The sequence below is a fragment of the Podarcis tiliguerta genome, assembly GCF_965153285.1.
Source record: "Podarcis tiliguerta genome assembly, chromosome: 4".
Classification (NCBI taxonomy): Eukaryota; Metazoa; Chordata; class Lepidosauria; order Squamata; family Lacertidae; genus Podarcis; species Podarcis tiliguerta.
In genome coordinates this window covers 50,807,909-50,830,926 of record NC_139537.1, presented here as the reverse complement: position 1 = coordinate 50,830,926, position 23,018 = coordinate 50,807,909, and the positions used below count along the sequence as shown (strand labels likewise).

The 23,018-nt window shown below is 41.2% G+C and overlaps 2 protein-coding genes across 2 annotated transcripts in view; both read right to left on the bottom strand.

Annotated features, from left to right (window-relative positions):
• Positions 1-21,338, bottom strand: part of MRPS6 (mitochondrial ribosomal protein S6) — a 28,254-nt gene extending 6,916 nt beyond the window's left edge. Inside the window, exons 1-2 of the mRNA XM_083438751.1 lie at positions 21,204-21,338; positions 1,606-1,745 (exon numbers count right to left, since the gene is read on the bottom strand). Coding sequence (XP_083294877.1) covers positions 1,606-1,745; positions 21,204-21,248 — 185 coding nt within the window. The 5' untranslated portion in view covers positions 21,249-21,338. The remainder of the gene's footprint in view (positions 1-1,605; positions 1,746-21,203) is intronic.
• On the bottom strand, positions 3,778-21,619 carry SLC5A3 (solute carrier family 5 member 3). Its single transcript, XM_083438691.1, has 2 exons — positions 21,204-21,619; positions 3,778-13,347 (listed from the first exon to the last, which is right to left on the bottom strand). The coding sequence occupies exon 2, from the start codon at positions 13,050-13,052 to the stop codon at positions 10,908-10,910; it is 2,145 nt and encodes a 714-aa protein (XP_083294817.1). The 5' UTR covers positions 13,053-13,347; positions 21,204-21,619; the 3' UTR covers positions 3,778-10,907.
• Between the last annotated feature and the right edge of the window lie 1,399 nt (positions 21,620-23,018).

Genomic DNA, 23,018 nt, shown 5'->3' with positions numbered 1-23,018 from the left:
TTTTGATTATTGAATGAAGTCTCTGTGCGACCTTGGTTGCCTAGCAACATTTCTCCATCCTTGCTTACAGGCATTTCTCTTTCAAAAGATATTCTCAGGGAGTTTAACAGCAAAATGTTAAGCAATTATAGGATAAACTCTGCAGTCCACTGTAATCATTTATCTAATGCATCTTAATTTTCAAATGCCAAGGCATTTTTTTCTTGGGCTGAAGATATTTCTCTTAAAATCAGTAACTACAATAATAATTCTTCTTTTACTTGTGCACAGCCATCTTTAATAATGATTTCACCATTAAAAACACCCTCAAAAATATACTTTGCTTCAGATACACAAAAGGGAATAAAATCAACCCTGAATTAGTATCTCAAAAGATAAATAATTATTGTTTCCAACTGGCTTTGGTGAAATAAAAATGGTACCTTGGAAAGGAAGTGTCTACATGAAGGGCATCTCTTAACAAAGGAAATAGTAAAGAATCAATGCTTGCATTAACTAGCAGATAAATATGAGCAATGAAATTATCTACCCAAATTTCTGTGTGCCTCATTTTGGAATTGTTAAGTAAACAGATTTGTGGAGTCTACTTCTGGAAAGAAACAGTTTAATTCTGAAATGAAAAGTGTATCTAAGTTACATTAATTACCCAATGGAAATTAAAAGGCCCTTAACAGTAAATCCTGTACCTGGGCTTCAATCCAAAGAAGTGATATGTGTATGCAGAAAAGAGCAGCATACACAGCTTTAACTGATGACCCTAATCAGTAAAAATAGTTGCAGCAACATCCAAACCTCAGCTGCACACAATGTTCTCCCCTATGCTCCTACCTTGTCTTTAGATCATGGCTTTGAGCATTTATTTAACAGCTAAGGGTTACCTATTCATGTTGCTTGCCAACCTCCCCCTGCCCAATAGCACCACAGCTCCTTCAAACTCCTCCCATATCCCTCACAGATTCTTCAACACACCCATCCCCACTTGCCACCCCACTGCCAATTGCCACCACCCCCGGTGCACCCCAAACTCTTGCATCCACTCACTAATTGCCCAGATCCCAGGACTCTGTTGCCACTGCCACTCAAGGAAGACAGGGAAATGAAGATGAGTGTCTATCTCCTCTTGACTTTGCACCGCCAACAGAAAGGGGGCAGCAACACAGGGTAAAGAGATTTGCTTCTATTTCATTCCCTCCTTAGTGCGGCAGTGAGATCATAGGATGGAGGAGAGGGGGTGGGAGAGTTTTGAGAGGACTGCTGGTGGTGGTGACAAAAGTGAGCATGTGAAGGCCTACAGCTCTGCCTGGACCACCACCCAACTATCTGCTCACTCTGCCTGCCCAGCACGGCCACCTGCTCATTTGAATCCTGGATTCCCCTTGCCCTGATGTACGTGTGCGCATGCAAAAGGGCAGGCAAGTGGAGGCAATGCGAGAAAAGTGTGAAGGCCGGCTTGGGCCACCCACCTGCCCACTTACTCTGCCAGCCTGTCTATTTTGCTTGCCTGCTCCACCCAATGTTGTCAGGCTGCAACTTCTCCCCTTTCAAAAATATTCCATGGCAAGAAATACTATTAAAAACTAGACTCAAGGCTTGTGAAACTCATACCCTCCTCTGGTGTGACGTTGATTGTGCTTTGAGATTCTGTATGGCAGCGTTCTTTCGCCCAGGTTTTCCAAATTCCTCACCACTGCTCCTCTCTCCATCAAAGCTTCCACTGTGCGTTTCAGTGTTGCAGCTGTCTCAGGCTTTAAACACAAAGAAGAAGACGACACATGACTATTGTCCCCTATACTTACCTGGCAAGAAAATAATAAAGGAGGAACTGGAATAGATGTCAAAGGGGAGGGGGGGATTCTGATTCTTCTCTCATCACCTCCAAGGGTGCTGTATCAGACTATAACAATCACTAACAGCAACATAGTGCACCTGTTACGTCACAATTACACCCAACTGAGTTCAATGGGAGACATTCTAGACTGAATGTGCATTTTTGACAGCATCAAATATATTTAATATACTGCACATTACAACTGCAAATAACTATTCTTATAAATGCTGCAAGTTCCCAGGAATGCACTTCTGAAGTGTGTTTTACCTATACCCATACTGTAATTAACTCAGGAAGTCAAGCTTGTCATATTACGCCACACAGGCTGATAATTTCTTTCAATTCCATTTAAAGGTCATTGCGTTACATTGAATTTAAAAGGATATAATGTTTTAGACTGATCTGGGGTGAAAGTAAGCACTCAGAGAAGTGCATTCCATATCTGTGAAGCGTGTGTGCCCCCCCCCCCACATTCTTGTCTCCCTCCAGTGAAACTCCTTGTTATGAACAAGTAATCTGAAATAATGTGAAGGCAGGAGCTGCAGAGTTCAAGAACAGACCCATCTCCTGCAATTAAAGGACCATTCTCAATATTTGATTTTGTCCTGCTTGCATTTCACACTTCGTTATGTATGAATTTGATTTGTGTGTGTGTGATATTTTGCTTCCTCGGCAACTAGATTTCCAGAATACAACTTAGTCTGAAGATTCTCATTTCCAAGGGACCCTGAATGTGCAAGTATATGCAGTGTGGGTGTACAGTGGTACCTCGGGTTACATACGCTTCAGGTTACAGACTCCACTAACCCAGAAATAGTACCTCGGGTTAAGAACTTTCCTTCAGGATAAGAACAGAAATCGAGCGGCAGTGGCATGGCGGCAGTGGGAATCCCCATTAGCTAAAATGGTACCTCAGGTTAAGAACAGTTTCAGGTTAAGAACGGACCTCCAGAACGAATTAAGTACTTAACCCGAGGTACCACTGTATGTGTGTTGGGACAATGCATTTGTGTTGATGTGTTCACTAGGTTTTCCTTGGTGTCTCCTGCCACAGAGGACGGTGGCTTTGGAGAAAAAATACAGAACCAGTTGGAAAGAAATTTTTGCATGCAACCGAAGTCTTTGCAAGTATGAAATAAGTATCTGTTGCAACAATAGAACCATTGTTTTAGGTATGCGAGTTACTTCATGTTCCACTTGGGCAAACAGGATCACAAAATCTGAAGGGGAGGTTTCACAATAAGTAGTGCAGCCTGTAGTTAAAGGCCTTTTTTTAATTAATGTTGGCTGAAGAAAACCCTATGCAGCTCTTGAACACGTATCTCTTACATCTTCAGGGTCAAAAAACAAACAAAATAAACCACCCCAAAACCACAATAGCACTGAAGCGTATTTTAAGTGCTAAGGTTATACTGAGTATGATTCAGCAGATGGGACAAAACAGAAATATAGCCAATGTTCTAAGTTTACAACCACAATCCTTGCTTGCTTTTGAAGGATTATTGCAAGCAATTTAAATAGATCCCAAGGTCTGCCACTGCAAAGAGGTTTGGGAGTGGGTAGCAAAAAGGAAGAAAAACTGTAGAAGCTGCTAGTGAGTGAGAGGTGGGCAGTGGATCCTGCCTTGCAAGGAAGGTGAAGCAAGGGCCAAGGGATAAGAATGTTCAACACTCGCAAGGTGTGCCTGCATAGCATATTTGCCACTAGGTGAACAGTGCTCACTCTCTTCATCTGGAGATCAGAAATAAGTCATGCACATTTGTTGCCTCACAAAAACCGTTCCTCAAAACAAAACTGATCTGAAATGAGTGTTTATAAACCACTGAAGATTCAATTAGGAATCCTTCACAATGAAAGGTGCAAAACAAGTGGTTGGGACTTAAAAATATTACCGGAAAGTTAATACATTGTCTACCAAGTTCCAAAACAGTTTGAAAAATACTTGTGAGTTTGTTTCTTTATTTTGTACTTTTATTTAACCTTTGTACAGAAGTTGAAACATTTCCATATAATAACTCTGAGAGGACAAAAATTCCACATTCAAAAGGAATGTAAACTGCAAGAAATACAGTTTTAATTATACAAATACTCTAATAAGAGTTTATTTTGAAGACTAATGCAGAAGGCAAAATAAGTACACAATATACAACAAACAAACACAGGGCTAGCAATAAGAACTGAATTTTTCATCAGAATTTACTTACTGTCATATCAGCAATGTTCTATACACTGGATCAAACCAATTTTCTATGACAAATTTGTAATTGTGGGTGGTAGCAATGGACAATTACAAAATCTCTGTTTTCATAACACTTCTAGATAGTCTTACTACATGGGTATCTTATTCAAAATTTCATTCTTTTCAGATCATACGTATGTTTTTTAATTTTTTAAAAAGTGGCCAAAGAGCTCTGAAATCAAGTAGATTTATTACATCTATATGCCCATTTGGTTAATTCCTGCCCCCCTCCCAAAGTTTGGGTGGCGTTCAAGATTTGACATGCTGCACAACATTTGTTTTTGGTCTGCAAAATCTTTTAATGTTTCTTTTAAAAAAACCAAAGCAATTGTAATTTATTTAAATGCTACAGAAAGTACAACAGCAATAAAAACACTTCACGTCTCTTTAAAAAAATGTAATAGTAATATTAAAAAGATACACGATATAAGTAGCATTACACTGACAGTTCTTAAAACCAAGAATGAACAAAAAGGATTTATCTAGCATTATTAGAAAAGAATTTGCTTTCTTCTTGAAGAAGACTACTAATTTTTTTGCACAGCAACTATTTTTATATCCACCTCATTTAAAAGCATGTATTCTTAGACACTTAGTATTCTTGTATGTCATTTCCATCATTGCTCAGTGTCTGGCTTTGCCCAGTGAAGCTAATAAATGCTATGGAAAAGTAGTGTCACCAAATGCCACTACATAACATTTTATATTAGATACAATCAGAACAAAAATAAAGCCTTTTGTTTTAAACCAGCACCCTCCATACCCCAGACTGTTTTGTACGAAAGAAAAGCTTTTTGCCAACAAGAATTTACAGACCTCACAGTGAAATTAAACATCTGAATTATATATACTTTCATTCTAGAACTATGACCCTACAGCTAATTAAAACAGATTTAAAACCACTGAGTTATACACAATTTCTATCAAAAGAACCCTTAAACATCGGACACATCTTTGATTTGAAACATTACATATAGAATGTTAGTTTTATTTCAAAACATATACTTTTAAAGGCACAGACAGACAGCATACCAAACGAACAGTGGCTATCTACGTTTAAAATACGTCACACAATTTAATCTTTTCCTTAAAAGACTAGATTTGTGAATTCAATATATATATATATACTTCATAGGGGTGGGTGAGACTGAAACAAACCCAATACACTGCAATTTGCCTTATGACAATGATTTAAAAATAAAGCTGTAAAATTAATTTAAGCACATTTTTCTGTCTACATTTCATAAGTAATTGTTAGCCTACAATCCAACCCGTTCCTTTCCCAGGAAGATATTGTACTTTTCAGATGACTGATGGAAAGGAGAGAGGAAGGGGGAATGGATAGCACACAATCATTAGTCTTTTGTCACTTCTAGATGGTGACAAAAGGAAATTAAGAACACTTGCCTAAACAGAAGCTACGCTGTTCCTGAAAACAATGCAAAAATAAGGCCCACGTACAGTTTTCTGACTGATGCCTCTGTTGGCTTAAATAAGCAAATGAACGTTTAAAAATTCATGAAAATATGTGGGTATCAAAAGTAGGGCTTGGTTAAGTGTCATGTTCACACATAAGGCAATAAATTGCCAGACACCCGGAATGATGTTCACACAAACAACTAGGCCCACCACTGGAATGCTTGCCTAGTTCCAGAAAGCAGGGCTATAGCCACTGATAGTGGTCAAAAGATTTAGGTCCTATGGAAGTAGTATTGATCAATGGGAAGAAAACACATACCCAACTGTATAATACAACAAATAAAGTTCCCCTCTGTCTACACCACAAACCTCCAGACTGATAAAAGGCATATTCAACATAGAATGAAACAAACAAAATCCACTGGAGTTCAGAGGATCAAAGCTAGAATTCTGCTAAACAGACAGGATTTATTAGAAAGAGCAGGCGATATTACAGCAGTTTAAGAATGCTCATTGTGTTAATCTCAGAAGCTATTAAAACAAATTCCCACTTAGCGCAATTGGTTTTCTCCTGCTCTGGAGGGGAGGACTCAAACCAATGGCTTCTAAGTTACAAGAAAAGATATTCCAACTACTTTCTGACGGCAAAAGCTGTTCAACAGTGGAATGGACTCCCTTCGAAGATGGTGGACTCTCCTTCATTGGAGGTTTATAAGCAGCGGCTGTATGTGCATCAGTCATGGGTGCTTTAGCTGAGATTCCTGCATTGCAGGGGGTTGAATTAGATGACCCTTGGAGTCCCTTCCAACTCTATGTTCTATGAACTGCCAAAAGGGTCTGCTTATGAGCTACTTTACGTAGGCTCTAAAGACATTGTGATGAGACTAATTTCTCTTGTATACATTGCTAAATACAGTTAAGCATCAGAGGGCTATATAACATGCAGAAATCCAGAGATAAATAGCAAACGTTTTTATTCTTTAGAGATTACTTGTTCTACATACTGGGTGTTCTTTTAAAGCAGCAAGCGGGAAGCTGTGGCCATCCAATTCAACTCCCATCCTTCCCAATCAATGGTCACTAGTATCTAGTGGGTCACAGGTTCCCCATATGTTTTAAAGCAAAACAGACCATTACACAGAACAGCCATTAATGAGTAATTTAGGCTACGACCTGCGGTTTAAATAAATTTCTAGTCATGACTAGAAAGACACATAAGAGAAAGATTTAGAAAAATATAATGTTCCCTAATGGCATTGGTAGAAATGTGAAGTCAGCAAGGTATAAGTATTTTCATCACAGATGAGATGCACTAACCTAACAAGGTTATATTCTGCTACCAAAAGGCACTATTACACATTTACTTTCTCAGTTTAAAAGGAAACCATAGATACAAAATATTCTAAATGGAATGTTGGGTAGGAAAAGGAGTATGGGAAACTCAGTTCATGGTTCTTACAACAAAGGAGGACTCAATTAGGAAGTCACATAATCTAAGTTACACTTAGGATATAGTCTGCTAGGAGACAAACAGCAGGAAATGGGGTTGGCAGGTTCTAGTCTGAGAGCATGCCCATCAATGAATAGCTGGATTCAAACAATCTAGCTATAGTTCCACCCTCCTCAACCTGGTTCCCTCCACTTGATGACTACAACTTCAAAAAGCCCAAGGCAGCATGGCTAATGCTTAGGGACTATGTAAACTGTAAACCCCCAACATCTGGAAGGTACCAGGTTGGGTAAAACAGGTTAACTTAACAGCAGCCATGCTGCATCAGATCAAAAGTCCATTTAGTCCTGCATCCTGTTCTAACAGTGGCCAACCAGATGTCTCTGGGGAACTTGCAAGCACGTCCTGAGTGCTCCATCTCTCCCCCATTTGTTCTTTCCAGCAACTGGTAAGCAGAGGCATACTGCCACTGACAGTGGAGGCCAAACACAGCTTTATTCTACATGCATTTGTCTAATCTTCTTTTAAAGTCATCCAAGTTGGTGTCCATCAATGTATCTTGTGGAAGCAAATACCAGTTTAACTCTGCACTGTGTGGCCAAGTATTTTCTTTTGTTTATCCTTAGTCTTCCAACATTCAGCTTTACTGGATAGTCCCAGGTTCTACTAGTATAAGGGAGGAAGAGGAAGAGGAAGAGGAAGAGCAAGCCACAGCAAGTGAAAGACTTGCATGCTCTCATTTTCCTCTGCTCCACACACAAATAAAGAAGAATTCCGTATTGGGTATGAACTTGGAACTATAGTTAGTTCTAACCCGTTAGTTAACAAATCAAGCTATCCATGGCTTGGTGTACTGGTTTGTTTTAGCTTGGTTTGGAGCCAGTCTTAAGAGTCTAGAATACAGCAAGGCAGCAAATCCCTAGGCCACTGTGGCAAGCTGGGTACTGGGCTAGATGGACAGATGGACCCTTGGTTTGATCCAGCACAGTTCTCTTAAAACATGTTTCATCCTAAGACTGTTCCCAACAACTGTGGTTCCCAACCACTGTGGTTAACCAGCAGGATTTTAGACAACTTAAAGTGACAGGCAGTCTCTGTTTTAGAACAACACAATCCCAGGAGAGCCCCGAAGTAAAGAGAGGTAAGTGTATGCTGAAAAAAAACATTAGAAGTTGCCATACAGCTGTCTAAATGAAGACATAATATTGCAAGCTATTTATCCGCACAAACCATGCATCATTGGTAAGGAAAGAGAAAAGAAGGCCCAAATGGATAACTGGCAGGTAAATTTGTTCTGTGGACTTTGGCAAACCTTTCTAACTATTATTAAAACTGTGAAATGATTCAATATTTAGGTGTTTAAGTGCTGCATTGTCACTTGGAATATGGCTGTATTGCATTAAGAGTCCATTTAAAATAGATCCACAAACTCTGCCATTTACATTCATAATACTGCAAACGTATTAAATGACTTGGGATTGGGACCGAGGAAGTATTAGACATTGCTATTTTAATGTGGCTGTAAGGCCCGGAAAATGGCTTAGTTTACACAAGGCATCTTAGGGAAGAAAAGTGGGAGCCAAATTAATTCCTGAGTTAGTCCACCTGCAACATGACAACTGGCAATGCAGTCAACACAACCATCTCTACAAGTGCCAGAAATAGCAACTCTCCTCTAGCACTTAGCAATGATGGTACTTACCCATCTCAAAGCTTGTATCACCACCTTCCTTTGACTCTGGAAGGCCACTGGATTAAATAAACTCTTGGCCCAGTACACAAGCAAGGTCTCAATTAATTCATAATCATCAACAGAGGCCGTTCAAGCCAAAGTCTCTGTAGTGCATTTAAACAGCATGTTCTTTAAAAACTATATCAGTTATACAAGCTTAAAATCAATAGTTCAGAATATATGCATTAGTTCTATACATAGTCTACAACCATTTAGTAAAAATTGTCACCTTAGTAAGCCAGTTGTTCCACTGATAAGTAGTATGGAAGAAACTGAAAAGAACTGAAAATGATACCAAATTGATTTTGTTATTAAATACAGGGTTTCCCAAACTTGGGTCTCCAGCTGATTACAACTCCCATCATCCCTAGCTAACAGGACCAGTGGTCAGAGATGATAGGAACTGTACTTCCCCAAGCAGCTGGAGATTCAAGTTTGGGAAACCTTGAATAAAGTATTGTTTTCAGCTATTTCAGGACACCTTGCATTTGCAAGGCACAATCACAAAGTTTGTATATATTAAAAATATTTATTCGGCATGGGATCTCAGCTCTCAAGTGTTACATTCCATAACTATTACCAGAAGGCTCTTTTTGAATCGGGGCTAGCAATAAAATTGACTTTGGGAAAGAGTTCTCCATAAGAGTTCCAAATTTGCTCTTAATTGCTGGTTCCCACCTCTATGGGCCCACAACCTTGTGGCTGCAATGTTGCAGAAGGGATGCTCCCCTGTCCTTCTCCACACTGCTATGGAAGCACTCAAGGCACCAGGATTTGGGGAGGGGGGCAGCCCTTCTTGCTACAGCAGCAGCAGCCACCAAACTGGGAGTTCTTCTCTAGCATTATATTCTAAGCTTTGGGGGTGGGGTGGGGTAGAGGGAGGACAAGGAACAGTTCATAGGCTTGCCTGCGTACTGAAGTAAAAATATTACTGTTGCTGAGTATCCACGGATGTGCTGGAATAACCCCATTTAAATCAGTTCTGCTTTCATTACCAGAGCCTTACTTACTATACTACACTTCTCAAAGTATCTGTAGGAGACATGTAGTCTCAACATGCAGCCTACACATATATTGGAACCAGTAGGTGGAGATGTTTCTTTTTTTAAAGGGGAAAAGCGAAGCAGTTTCATTCTCCCTCTCTGTTCCTACTCAGCCTAACAAAAATAAAACCACATAGTTTTAAAAAGAAGTTTGGAATATTATTTTGCCTAATTTTGTACAGACTCATTGTCCTTGTGCTATTTGTTGCTTCCATATCCAATTGTGAACTGTTTCAGACAGATCATCATACAACAAATAAAGAAGCTGGCTTTGTGAAGCGGCGCTAGGATATTTCCTTTTGCAATTGTAAATCTTTTATTTTTAATGTGCAAAATTCAAGCACAAGAAAATTCAGATATACACTGAGTATCTGGTTTTGTGAAGAGAATATGCAAGTCAGACTCCCTTGTCCATCATCTGAAACATTCTTTCTGCATAACTTTGAAGGCTAATAGGCAATAGTCAACTTTTTAAAAAGTCAATTGATTTCAATGGGTCTACTCATTGAATTTAGTAGAATTGAGTAGAATTTAGTTGTATCTTCTGTTTTTATTTGTATATTCAGGTTTCTAACAGCTAGCAAGACTGAAGTGTTTTAAAATATGTGGTTTTATCTAGAAAGGAAAAAGGGGAATTATAGATTCAGCAATGCAAAATTTCAGCGATCACATAACATTTAATTAGAATACTGGTGTCTTTTTTCTTTTTGTTGTTGTTGTTGTTAGGAACATAGATCTGATGTTTTAAGAATATAGGGAGAAATCACAGAAAGTTACTTGATTACAATTCCTAAAAGATATCTTCTGACACTCAAAAATACTCTGGAATGCTCTTCATAATGTACAGTTTTGCCCCTTTTAACTATAACACTTTTTTCACTTTTGCTGGACCTCTGAGAGTTCTTTAATATTTTACCTCTCAACACACATTTATCTCTTACTTTGGTATACAAAAACCCAACATTTAGTACTGCACTTAATCCCACAAACATTTTGCATTAAAACAGAAATGCTAACATATAAAACGTCTAATGATTTTCAAAAAGGTTGAAAAATAATTTGGCTGACGATAAAAGCGTAAAGGAATCCTGAGATATAAGACTAAGACACACACACACACACAGATATATAAATATTTCTCCAAGGACCTCTATCACTACTTCTGTGTATCTGACCAAATAAAATTCATCATTTGTTCACACAGAGAAATAAACAAACATGAATATTCCAACTGAACACACACAAAATAGTCCACTGTTTAGTATTATTTTAGCTTTTGGAGTCTCTTCCAGCATTTGTAGACACATGGTCTCTTCTTCCCCCTTATCTCTGACTGGACTGTTCATGTTTTTGCTTTTAAAGCCACAGAACCAATCTATGAATTTCCAGTGTCTGTCACTACTTTCAGTCTCTTCACCAGTCTTCTCTTTACCCATAAGAGCTGCCTGTCCATTAGAGTAACTATCAACTGGAGTCTCAACTTCAGAGTTGCTTAAAGATATCACTGGATTGCTCTCATCTCTGCAAGTAATTAAGAGATTGACATTTTCAGGCTGATCATTTTTAGTATTTTCTTCAGATTTCCCATTTGAAGTGATATGATTTGAAGTGTCGCTGTATTTTAAGACGGTCTTCCCTTGTGCTTTGAACGAACTGCCTGCTGAAGTACTTTCCTTTACGGTCCTGATTCTCACAGACCAAAACGTTGTCGTCCGAATTTGTTCTTTTGAGGGTGGTGGTGTAAGCAAGCTTACTACTATAGTAGTAATTCCAGTGATCCAAAACAGTGCGGTAGCAACATACATGTAATGGATACTTTTGATAAAGTATGGTCTTGTGTCTGGCTGGTCACACTCAGGAACACGATAGATAAATGCCAGTATAAGTCGTACAGCTCCCAAGGCAAATCCAACCATTCCACCAAAGAAGGCCCCCTGCTCATTGCAACGCTTCCAAAATACACCCAAGAGAAAAATAGCAGCCACTGGTGGAGTCAGATAGTCTGCTACCTCTTGTATATAGAGATACATCTGACCTCCTTGCATTTCCACTATAATTGGGACCCAGGCGATGCTTATTGCCACCATGAAAGCAACAAAAACTCTTCCAACAATCATCAGTTCTCTAGACGATGCATTCTTCCGTATGAGGAGCTTGTAGATATCAAGTGTGAATATGGTACTGGCACTATTAAAGATAGAATCCAAATCACTCATCAGTGCAGCAATCATTACAGCCATCATGAGGCCTCGCAGGCCAACAGGAACAAGTTTCATTACCAAACGTGGATAGGCAATGTTAGAACATCCAGCTCTGCTTCCACAAACTTGCATACAATGTTCTGGATTGATACATGCAATATCATCTGCAAACAGTACTCGTGAAATCATACCTGGAATAACTATAAGGAACATAGGCAGAAGCTTTAAGAAACCTGCCATGAGGGTGGATCCTTTGGCATGAGCAATGTTTTTTGCTGCTAAAACCCGCTGAACGATGACTTGGTCGGCACACCAGTACCAAACAGAAGCTGGTGTCTGTCCAAAAAGGAAACCAGGCCACGGAACATCTTCATCTGTTGGTTCACGTAACATTCTCAGCGAATCAGGCTTTGGATCAACATGACAGGAATTTGTGTTGGAAAGGTTGTAAGTCAACAAGATCGATGTAACATTTGGTTTTGCCAACATGTACTTTCTTTTCAGCTCTTCAAATCCACCAACTTCTACCATACTTATAATCATAAGGGTGAGGGCACCAATAATCATAAGCAAAGCTTGAATAGTGTCTGTGTAGATAACTGCCACAAGACCCCCAGTCACAGTCAGCAGTGCAGTCATTCCAATCAGCAGTATTACCGACAAATAAATATTCCAGCCTAGTGATTCTTGAATAAACAATGCACCTGAATACAAATCCACTGAAAGTTTGGTGAAGATATACAGAATCAGAGACAACAAGGCAAAGTATACTTGAATTCTATGCCCTCCAAAACGTTTGGATAAGTATCCAGGCATGGTGTATATTCCAGAATGTATGTAAACCGGAACAAAGATCCATCCTAAGAGTTGCAAAAGCATTAAGGCATTGAGTTCCCATGCTCCCACGGCAAATCCGCTTGCTGCTCCAGATCCTGCAAGCCCAATGAAGTGTTCACTCCCAATGTTGCTCACAAACAAGGAAGCACCAATTGCCATCCATGTCATAGATCGCCCTGCCAGGAAGTACCCACTTATAGTGCTTCGATTGTATTTCCACATGGCAAAAAAGCCTATGCACAGCACAAGCACAAAATACAGCGCCACAATGGCAATGTCTGCTGGTTCCAAAGCCGCCCTCATATCTGTAAACAAAGGAGCTTCCAAAAGCTGATGTCCAGGTCACAGACCTCAAGCCTTAGTAAAACAAATCTTTAGTTTTACAAATACTGTGGATCAAATTCTTTGTCCATTGGTTTGCTATCTTGATGGTAGTGGTTGTGGTACAACTTTGAGAAGAAAAAATTGTTTTCTGCGCTTCTGAAATATTTAGCACGCACTTTTATTCACCAATCCACAAGAGCATCACCATTAACTTGGTTGATGTAGGAGAAATTCTTAGTTGCAGCTAAGTCTAGTGAGGCCTACAGTACCAACCCTGCAAGGTAGCAAAGACAAAAGACAGAGATTGAATTAGAAAAGGCTTTTACCAAGTATCAGGGAAAAAATTGAATTTTGTCATAACAAGTAGTTGAATAGAGCTTTTCTTCCCTTGTAAATGTTATGAAGAATTCTGCATCTCAGGCATGAAATTTCTTTCATAGACTGTAAACAGAGTTCACTGATAAACTAACAGAATGTGTATTGTTTTCTTGGGACAAGATGGCAGAATTGCAGCAGTATAAAAATATGTATCTTTCTGGCCAGAGAAACTTTTATATTCAAAATGATACATCAACACCACACAGACACTATCAGACTTTATTCAGGATATACATGATCACATCACATTTACAATTCATCTAAATTTATCATTGATTTTCAAACTGATTTCTGTGTACAGCCAATGTCACTGTATAGTGCTGTAGCAGTAGATTACATATATAATACACCACTGTCACAACTGCAGCAAAAATTTAACTGAGTGCCACACTGCACACTATGTTCCTTCACCGTACATTGCCCTCTCCAATTGCCAAGTCCACTACACTTCCCCAGATCAGAGAAATGTAGTATTATGGCACCTACATGCACATACCATCTCTCTGAATGCAGTATTATTACAGACTTAGAATGAAAAACCATGTATCCTCTCACACATATCATAGCACTGTGCTACATTTTCCCAACCATAATGATGACAGCAGCTGGGAATGTACAATAGGAAGTAGGTAACAACCTAGGAAGTGTTGAGGAGGAGATAGGACCAGGGAGCCTAGACAATCCAGAATGTAAATGTCCATAATTTATAAGACATGGATGAATAATCTATGGCACAGGCAGTAGGGGTTCATAGTGCAACTGGAGCAGTGTTCAAAATTAGCCAGGCACCAGGCGCATTTTGCACCTAGCTATTGGCCACTTGCGACCAAGTGAAGATGGCCTGACATCTCCAAATTCTGGAGGGGCATGCCTGGGGATCCTTGGATCTGGACTGTTTTTACACACTAATGCCCCACACTGCAGAATTCCATCCGTTATATTTTATCTGTACAACAGGAATGAATTTCTGGAATCAAAATGCTTTTTCTTTGCAGCCTGAGCAGGAGCAGCGAACATTATAGCTAACTGTTGTCGCTTGTCTTCACTTACCCCACTGCCCCGCTCACAGTTGTGAAGAATATTCTTACATTATGAATAGTCCATGTCACCATTAAGAAAGAGAGGTTGGAATGGACCAATATATATGTGGACTGTCCCTGGATCAAGGAACTTTCTTCTTTGAGTTCTACAAGCTGCTTGGCAGGGGGTTGGACTCGATGGCCCTTGTGGTCTCTTCCAACTCTATGATTCTATTCTATGATTCTAAGCTCTTAACCTAGCTCAAGGTTGTCATCTGAACTAGCCAGATGTTTAACTGAGAATCAATCACAATCAGTCCATCATTTGAAAAATAAAAACTTTAGAGCCGTCTTGCCCCAAAATGACAGCTAGACAGTCTGTTTAAGGTGCCAATTGGTGCCTGGTTTATATATCTGAGTTTCTAACACTGAAATGGAGTATGAAGACTAATGACATGAAATAGATCTACACCACCACCTGACACTCCAGTGCTGCCCTTAATAAACTAGAGGCAAAAATCACATCATAGCCCAACACTGCATAGATATTGCAATGTACTGTACAATTACACAGTCTTTTACTTGGGGTTTGACTTGTGTAACATGTTCAAAAAGACTGTAAAGTAATGGGTAAGGGGAAGGCAAGAACAGGGAAGGAATGACAAAAGTTAGTTTCAGCATGGAAACCTAAGCTGGACTAGATCATGTTTTGTGCCATTGCAGTCCCACCTTCTGTGGTTTAATTACTTTCTACAGAACTTGACACAATATACCTGCCCTTCTTCTGTCTTTGTAAGTGCCCCCCATGTGTCTATCTAACTCTGTTCCATACGTTATCTCTGTACATCTGCAGAAAGTGTTGTTGGGGGGTTTTTTTGGGGGGGGGTCTGTGCATCAATCTATAAAATAAATAGAGCTTTGATCTTTGTTTCCTTTTTATAAGCCCCATTTTGTTTCCTTAAAAGCTGAAAAGGCCCCCCATTTTTCTAGCAACAGGAAACTGTAGGGGAAAGGAAAATATTCATAAACAAGGTAAGTCATTAACAAGTTCCAAGAACATAGGGAATGAGGAAATCAAAGGGGGGGTAAGTGGGTGTAAGTAAACACACAGGAAAGAAGCAAGAATCGCAGGATACAAGCAGATGTGAACTCAAACGTACAAAACTAAAATGCTCCATGTTAGATGACTGGTGTGCATGGTTCACATAACCATACATTGAAACAGATTGCCAATATAAACCTATAAAACTTAAGTTTACCAAAATTCAATACGTGTCAGCGTAAGCCTTGCTACTTGGCTTAGAGCAGGCATAGGCAAACTCCAGCCCTCCAGATGTTTTGGAACTACAATTCCCATCATCGCTAGCTAACAGGACCAGTGGTCAGGAATGGTGGGAATTGTGATCTCAAAACATCTGGAAGGCCAGAGTTTGCCTATGCCTGGCTTGGAGATTTGCAAAACCAATATAATAAAGCTGTCTACAATAGGAAGGTAAAATATTAAGGGACACTGAAGAATATTAATAGTCTGATCCAATGGCGCCCATAAGGAGCAGCTAGGCCCCATTCTGAACAGCCAACTATCAACATTTTAGCATTCGTTTGTTTTTGTTTTGTTTTAGAGGTCTCTGCAGATGAAGCCGCAGTTGGGCACAGCAGAGATCATCCTCAGAGATCCCTTTCAAACCCTTTCCAATCAGCCAAACTAAAATCTTCTAGCACACAAAAAACAAACTCTACTCAAAAGTGCTGTTTAACACTGCTAAATAAAAATGTCATTCCTTCATTAGCCTTGGATAAAATATAGTGGCAAAGTTTTGTGTTACAAATAGTTTGTTGTACATGTTGTACACTATACTATAGTCAGTTTATCTGTTAACTGGGTTCTTAACAATGCAAATTGAGTGCTAGCTCTGCATTAAAAATGGTGCATTTTGTTCTTTTTTCCTGTAACCCTTTCATTTGTTTGTTGTCAGATGCTATTTTACTCAGATTGGCTTTTCAAGTCAATATAATTTTCAGCCTTTACACGAGCCCTGAAATTAACCTTCTCCAATCTAGTACCCTCTAGATGTTGTCGGACCATTTGCTACAACTCCCTACAAATACTTGACCATTTGTCATGCTGGCTGGGGCTGATGAAAGTTTAAGTCCATCAAAACCTAGACAGCACTAACCTGGACAGCACCAAGTTCCAATTAGAGTAAGTTTCAGACTTAGATCTGCATTCTTCGCAACAGTCCCATCAACCAACAGACACTAGATCATCCACACAGAAACTGGTCAGTGATCCACTGTGATCTACTTTCTGCCACTCTTGCCTTATACTATACATATGACTAATTTTCTCGTATGATCACATCCTTCTACTCAAAATAAGAGGTGATCCACATGACAGAAGCTACTTTAAATAAATATTTACCTGCACTAAGAAACTGTTTATACCGCTCTAATGGCATCAAGTGAATTGTTGTTATCAAATGTTCAACAGTAACAGGAACTATAATTCTTCAATATTAGTGCCAGTACTAAATGAGAACATTTTTCATCGATATTATTAAAGGAACTAACTACAATGAAATGCAAGCACCCAATAGTAACGGATCAGCAATATGAGATCCTTTAGGACTCCTTTGTATTTATCCTTTTATGCCCAATATTTCTAGCTCACCTTTCTGCAAAATGAGAAAGGCAGGTTACAAGTAACTCATTATAAACATTTTAATACTGTAAGAACAAAGTAATGCAAAAACTAGAACTAAGAACAAAGACTTAAAACAATAGCATCCCTAGATTGTTTTAACAAGTTTTCAGAACAAGTTTATACAATTCAGGCACAATACAGACCCCAAGCAAACAGGATGGCAGCAGGTCCATGTCTTTAAAGGTGTATATGTAGAGCAGGGAAAAAAACTGAAACTGCCAAACAAATGTGTGGGTGGGAACTGCTGAAATCTACCCTCGTACATCCTGCCCTACTTGTAGTCCTCATCTCAAGCACTACACGAGCGAAACAGACTCAAATTTAAAGGCACAGGTCTGCTGCCAATCACATTTGGGCCTCCAAACCCTACAGTCACCACAAATGAAGAGATGGGCATTTGAGGCTCTCAGCCTAATTTCATGCAGGTGAGGGAGAGAAGGCATGTAGGGCGGGAAGACACAAGGAAAGTCCAAACAGATGAAGTGACAATAATGTGAGGGAATGGGATCCTGCTACAACCTATCAATTCACACCTCTGGAGTCTGACCTTCCCAACAGAGCTGACAGTGCAGGAAGAAGAGAAAAGGAGAGAATGAGGTATCCCTACTCACTGCCTTAAAGGGTTACTACTACATGGCTAGATGGAATGTAGTTGGACATTCATCTGCTCATCTGGAATCAACCACTAGGTAAGCAAGAATGGCAAATCACACGTCTGACATAGTCCAACTGCAAAGCACCTTTACAGGCAATAAAATATTTGTCAATTTTTAAAGCAATCAATTAATGGAAGAACTCAAAGCAACCAATAGATAATAGTGGGCACCCCTAAAATGCAAAGAGGTCTATACTAGCCTTGCCAAACACAACTAAGAAAATACTCCCCCCCCCTTTTTTTTTAATAGAAAAGTATAATTGTGTCTTGGAAAAAAGGTGAATAAAGACAAGTCTATTTTCCCAGATTAGTTCACATGGAGACTGAGGAATTACAGCATGTACTCATAATGCTAAGAGGTAAAGCAAAATGTTTTGTGTTCTTCCCCCACTCTTGTTCCTTTCCTTCATGTATTTAATGTCTTTTCCTTTCTTCTTTTTTTGTTTCCTTTATTAACTTGCACCTGTGTAACAAAGCCTGCCTAACACACTGTCCACTACACCTCTACATGTGCTCTTCCACTAAAATGAGAAACCAAAATATACTTGATTTTTTTTGTAAAAAGTAGCTGCTATATTGTATTATATTGTACTATATTGTATTACCATATTTTGAAAACTGATAGTGATTAAAAAGGAAAATAGTTCAAAAATCCCAAAATAATTTAAGTATATGTTTGCTTAACTGTATTTTGAAAATCAGTTAATTTAACTATAGATATAGATTATTTGCTCATAAAGTTGATGAGTTAACAAGGTGAGCAGAGTGAACCAGATTATTATGAATGAGGTCAAATGAAAAGCCTCCTCTTCTAGGAAGACAGCTCTAGCAATAAGCATATCTTATCACCCTCTCCTGGTGAATGTACAGAGCAGCAATTAAGAGAGACACCTCAAACCTACTAAACAGAATTTTTATATAGAAGTGACTTCCAATGAAATGGGCGCTTACTTCCAACATCAAAATGGGTTCAGAACTGAGAAATTGAGTTTATGAGCACAAGGCAGCCTACTCTCTATGTTGCATTTCCATATTCTATGTAGCTAGCAAATACTGTGAACATTTGGGATTTACAACACAGATTTACTGCAAAAAGAGTAGGTTTCATAGCCTTTTAAAGTTCAGGGTACACTGTACACCCAACATAAATCAAAGGGCCCACTTAAAGTACTTGCTTCTTTTTCATCCTTTCTCTCATAAGAAAAATAAGATTGCACTGCTGGTTGGAACAGAACCAACACATTGCTACAGGGTAGCCAATGTGGTGCTTCCATCAACCCTGACCATGCACAGAACCCCAAACGTGCTACTCTGAAGCTGCTGCCATGTCTCCTTGTACATCTCTAGTTAAGATTATCCTAACACTGATCCAAAGATCCCCATGCACTGTTGGCTCAGAAGGCTGGTTACTGCCGATTGTTTAGACAATTTCTGTCCTCACGCTCTCTGAAAGGTATTTTAGAAAGTTGCTCTAACATCTGAGAATGTGAAACAAGATTCAGTCTGCAACTGAGCATCTCTCTGTACTTAAGAGGAACATCAGAGGTTCACAAAAGCCACAGTATTCAAGACCGTATCTCAAACTTAGGTTTAATATGCAATCTGTCAAGTTCTATGCTAAAATATTGAGGTCAGACCTAAAACAAACGGAAATAACTGGGCACCCACACTCTCCAGTAAATTCAAAAATTAGGAATGCACACAATTTTTCAAATAACCCGAGATCCAAATCAAACCTGGCAATTACGTTCAAGAAGTGTGTGCACAGAACGCACAGACTTCATCTTCTAATCTGTACAGCTAACTTTTACTAAGTGAAAATCTACGTAAGCAAAGCTACAGGTTGCTGTATTCAGGCTAAAATTCTATACAAACTTATCCAAGAATGTAAGTCTCACTGAAATCAGTAGGACTCACTTCTGAGCATGCATGCATGCATAGGTTTGAACTGGCAGGTAATTGTTAGAACATACTGCACAATAATCCCTGTATTTGTGAAATAGATTAAACTGAGAAAATGGGCAGGAACTTACTTGTCACATATCACTAGTCTACTTTTTTTGCACAATATTATGTCACACACCTAGAGATAGTTTTCATCTGCCTAGAGATCTGTCTTATACAGAGTCAGACCACTAGTCCAGTCTTATCTCAGTCCCTGCAGTCTTTCAAGCAGGCAATTTTCTCAGCTGGAGCTGCTGGGGATTAAACCTCGGACGTTCAGCATGAAAAGCAGGTGCTCTGAGGCTGTTACAAGCCAGGGGTACCAACTTGAATAAAATTTGGGGGGGGGGGGGGGAGGTAAGCCCTGCCCCACATAATTGATCACATGATGCGGTGCAACGCACAGTGTTTGAATGACAATGTCTATCGACTTGTGGGGGCTGCCCCCTCGAATTATTTTAAGGGGCACGTGAAGGGACCTCGGCCCCAAGGAGTTAGCTTCTATGTAATGGGCCCTCTGCTGGGGCTATTACAGCCAGCAGCACCGCCCAGCAGCTTTTTAGCAGACCACCATTTATACTCGCTTATTTGACAAGAAAGAAAGAAACCCAGCAGGCGGTCTACTCTACTGTACAACGCCGCCAGCATCCCGGAAGCTCAGCGAGTTACGATGGCGGCAAATATTCAAAACAAGTTCTTCGCTATAGGCAGTCCCCGGTACAGATGTACGGAATTAATTCATGCTTCCGTACATACTGGAAATTTAAGAGGGCAAGGGAATCGTAAACGACGCCCGGCAATAATGCACCCAGGTAACTAGTACAGAGCCCCTGCCCCAAATGCGCGAAAATGAACTGGGGTGTTTGGGCAGCGACCACAAAACGTTGCCAAGGAACGACGCGAGGCCGCCGCGCCACGTGTGCGTGAAAAAGGAAAACCTCGCATGTGGCTCGCTAGACCCAATGCAGCCCGTGCCTCCTGAACAGCCGCCCCCTAGAAGATTTTGCCTTTTAAAACTAGAGCAACCAATTCTATTGACACTTTTTCTCCTCTGCCCCCTTTTTTATTTTTTGTTCGCGAGTGGAAGTACACGTGCGCTGGGGGTCGGGGAGAGCAAAGCGTCGTAGCGTAAGGGGGCAAGCGCCGACCCCACGTTTCCCTTAAGGGAGCCCTTGTCCCACCAGCACCACCACAGCGCCCGAGCACGTGTGAAAAGGGAACGGAGTGGAAGAAGCGCGTTCTGTCCGAGCCGAGAGGAAGAACGGACGCACAGGGCTGGCGGAAGGGGAAAGGGAGGCCCGGCCGGGAAATGGAAGCCGGGCAGGCGCGGGGAAGCTCAAAGAGCAGCTGCGACTGAGGGACGCGAGAAGGGCAGCGAGGAAGGGCGAGGGCGCAGCGCCCCTGCTACTGACACACACACAGATACTCACCCTCTGCATGGCTTTTAGGATCAAAGCCAGCTCATAGCGAGGCATCTTTTGCAGAAGAGGTGGTGAAGTAGGTGGGGCGGCTGGCGGAAGGGGCAAAGCAGAGCGCCGGCGTGGTGCCGTGCAAGTGCCGCTCAGTCCCGCCGCTGGTCCCGCGCTGTGCCGACTAGGAGGCGCAAGGCGCGCGGGGCGCTTTTAAAAGGGGCCGGTCTGCGCGCGCTCCCGCGGCGGCACCGCCCCCCTTCGATGGCGTCAGGCGCCCCCTCCCTCGCCGCTCCGCTCTTCCCGGGCTGAATGAATGGGGCTCCTTCGGACACGGAGCGCTCCCAATTGCGCCGGGAAGAAGGCAGGGCGGCGCTTTTATCCTAAGCGAGAGAGTCCTGAAGGTCGAGCTGAATGAAGCGCGCTCGGCGACCTCCAGGCGCCGCCTCCCTCGCCATCCCTGCAGCGCCGCCGGTCCCGCCCTTCCCTCCGTAGCCGCGGCTGCTACTGCAGGGAGTGGAAATTTCCACTTGGTCCCGCCTCCCTTCCTCGTGCGCTCCTCTCCCCCCTTGAGGGGAAGTCAGCGGCAAAGCTCTGGCCCTACACGTGAAAGCCGCCTCTGCGACGTAACACCGTATATCCCACGCCCCCCATTGCCGGTTGCTTGCAAGCCGTTCTCGAAACATCCTCGAGACGCGGACGTGGGTTGGAGCTGCGCTCCTACACGCCTCGCTGGCGTTCCCGAAGCTTCCAGAAACACCTGTCGCTTACGCGGGTTTTCGGCGTGAAATCCCCGTCAGGAAGGAAAGGGACATTTCCGCACACGCAAACGGCAACAGCGCTTGAGACAATTCCCACGATAAGTGGTTACACGAGCGCACGCAGGTGCTTCGTGTTGCAGAAGCGTCAGCACAACTTGGTTCCTCCAGTGCATCCGCCAGCCCAGTATTTCTGTAGTGTCAAACTAGGGAGGGGAAAGGGAATTGCCTGCACACACACGTACACGTAGCAGGAGTCTCTGTCACAAGGGAAGTTCATGTATATTCCTGAACTCTAAAGTTTATATGCCCTGATCCCCAGAATAAAAATTGGGCCACCCCGTATATGTACATGATCAGTTAATGTTACTCAGTCAAAATGATGCTTTCAAAATGCTCATCAATACATGATTGTAGAACACCATAAAATAAGTAAGTGGGGGTGCCCACCCCAAAATATGCTTTAGGCAAGGACAAGCAAATGGATCATCCTCTCCAAGGTGCCAATGGATCCTGCTGAGCCCTGAGCTTCTTGTGGACACAGGGGACAGTCAAGTGTATCAAAGCAAGGCAACAGTCGCCAATATATAAATATAATAAGTACGGTAACTGAAGGTGCCCACCCCAAACATATGCTTTGGGACAGCACTAGCCACACACTTAAGCAAATGGGAGAGTGTCATCTACTACAAGATGCCAATGGATGCTGCTCAGCACAGAGCTTCCTATGGCTGCATACCATGGACAAGGGCACCTAGGCACACCAACAATAGCTAAAGTATATTGGATGGGGGGCATAAGTAACTGGCAGTATCCATCACAAAATATGCTTTGGGCAAGCACAACTCATACACAAAAGCAAACAGGAAACTCTCCTCTAAGAGACACTTGTGGGTCCTGCTCAGCCCAGAGCTTTCTGTGGGCACATAATGGCAGAGTTAAGGATGTTGAAGCAAACTAGCAATCGCCGATATACTTTTTTAAAAAATAAGAAACTCTGGGTGTCCACCCCAAAATATGCTTTGAGACAGCATACACTCCAGAAACGGGAGAGTGCCTTCTAGCCCAGAGTTTAGTG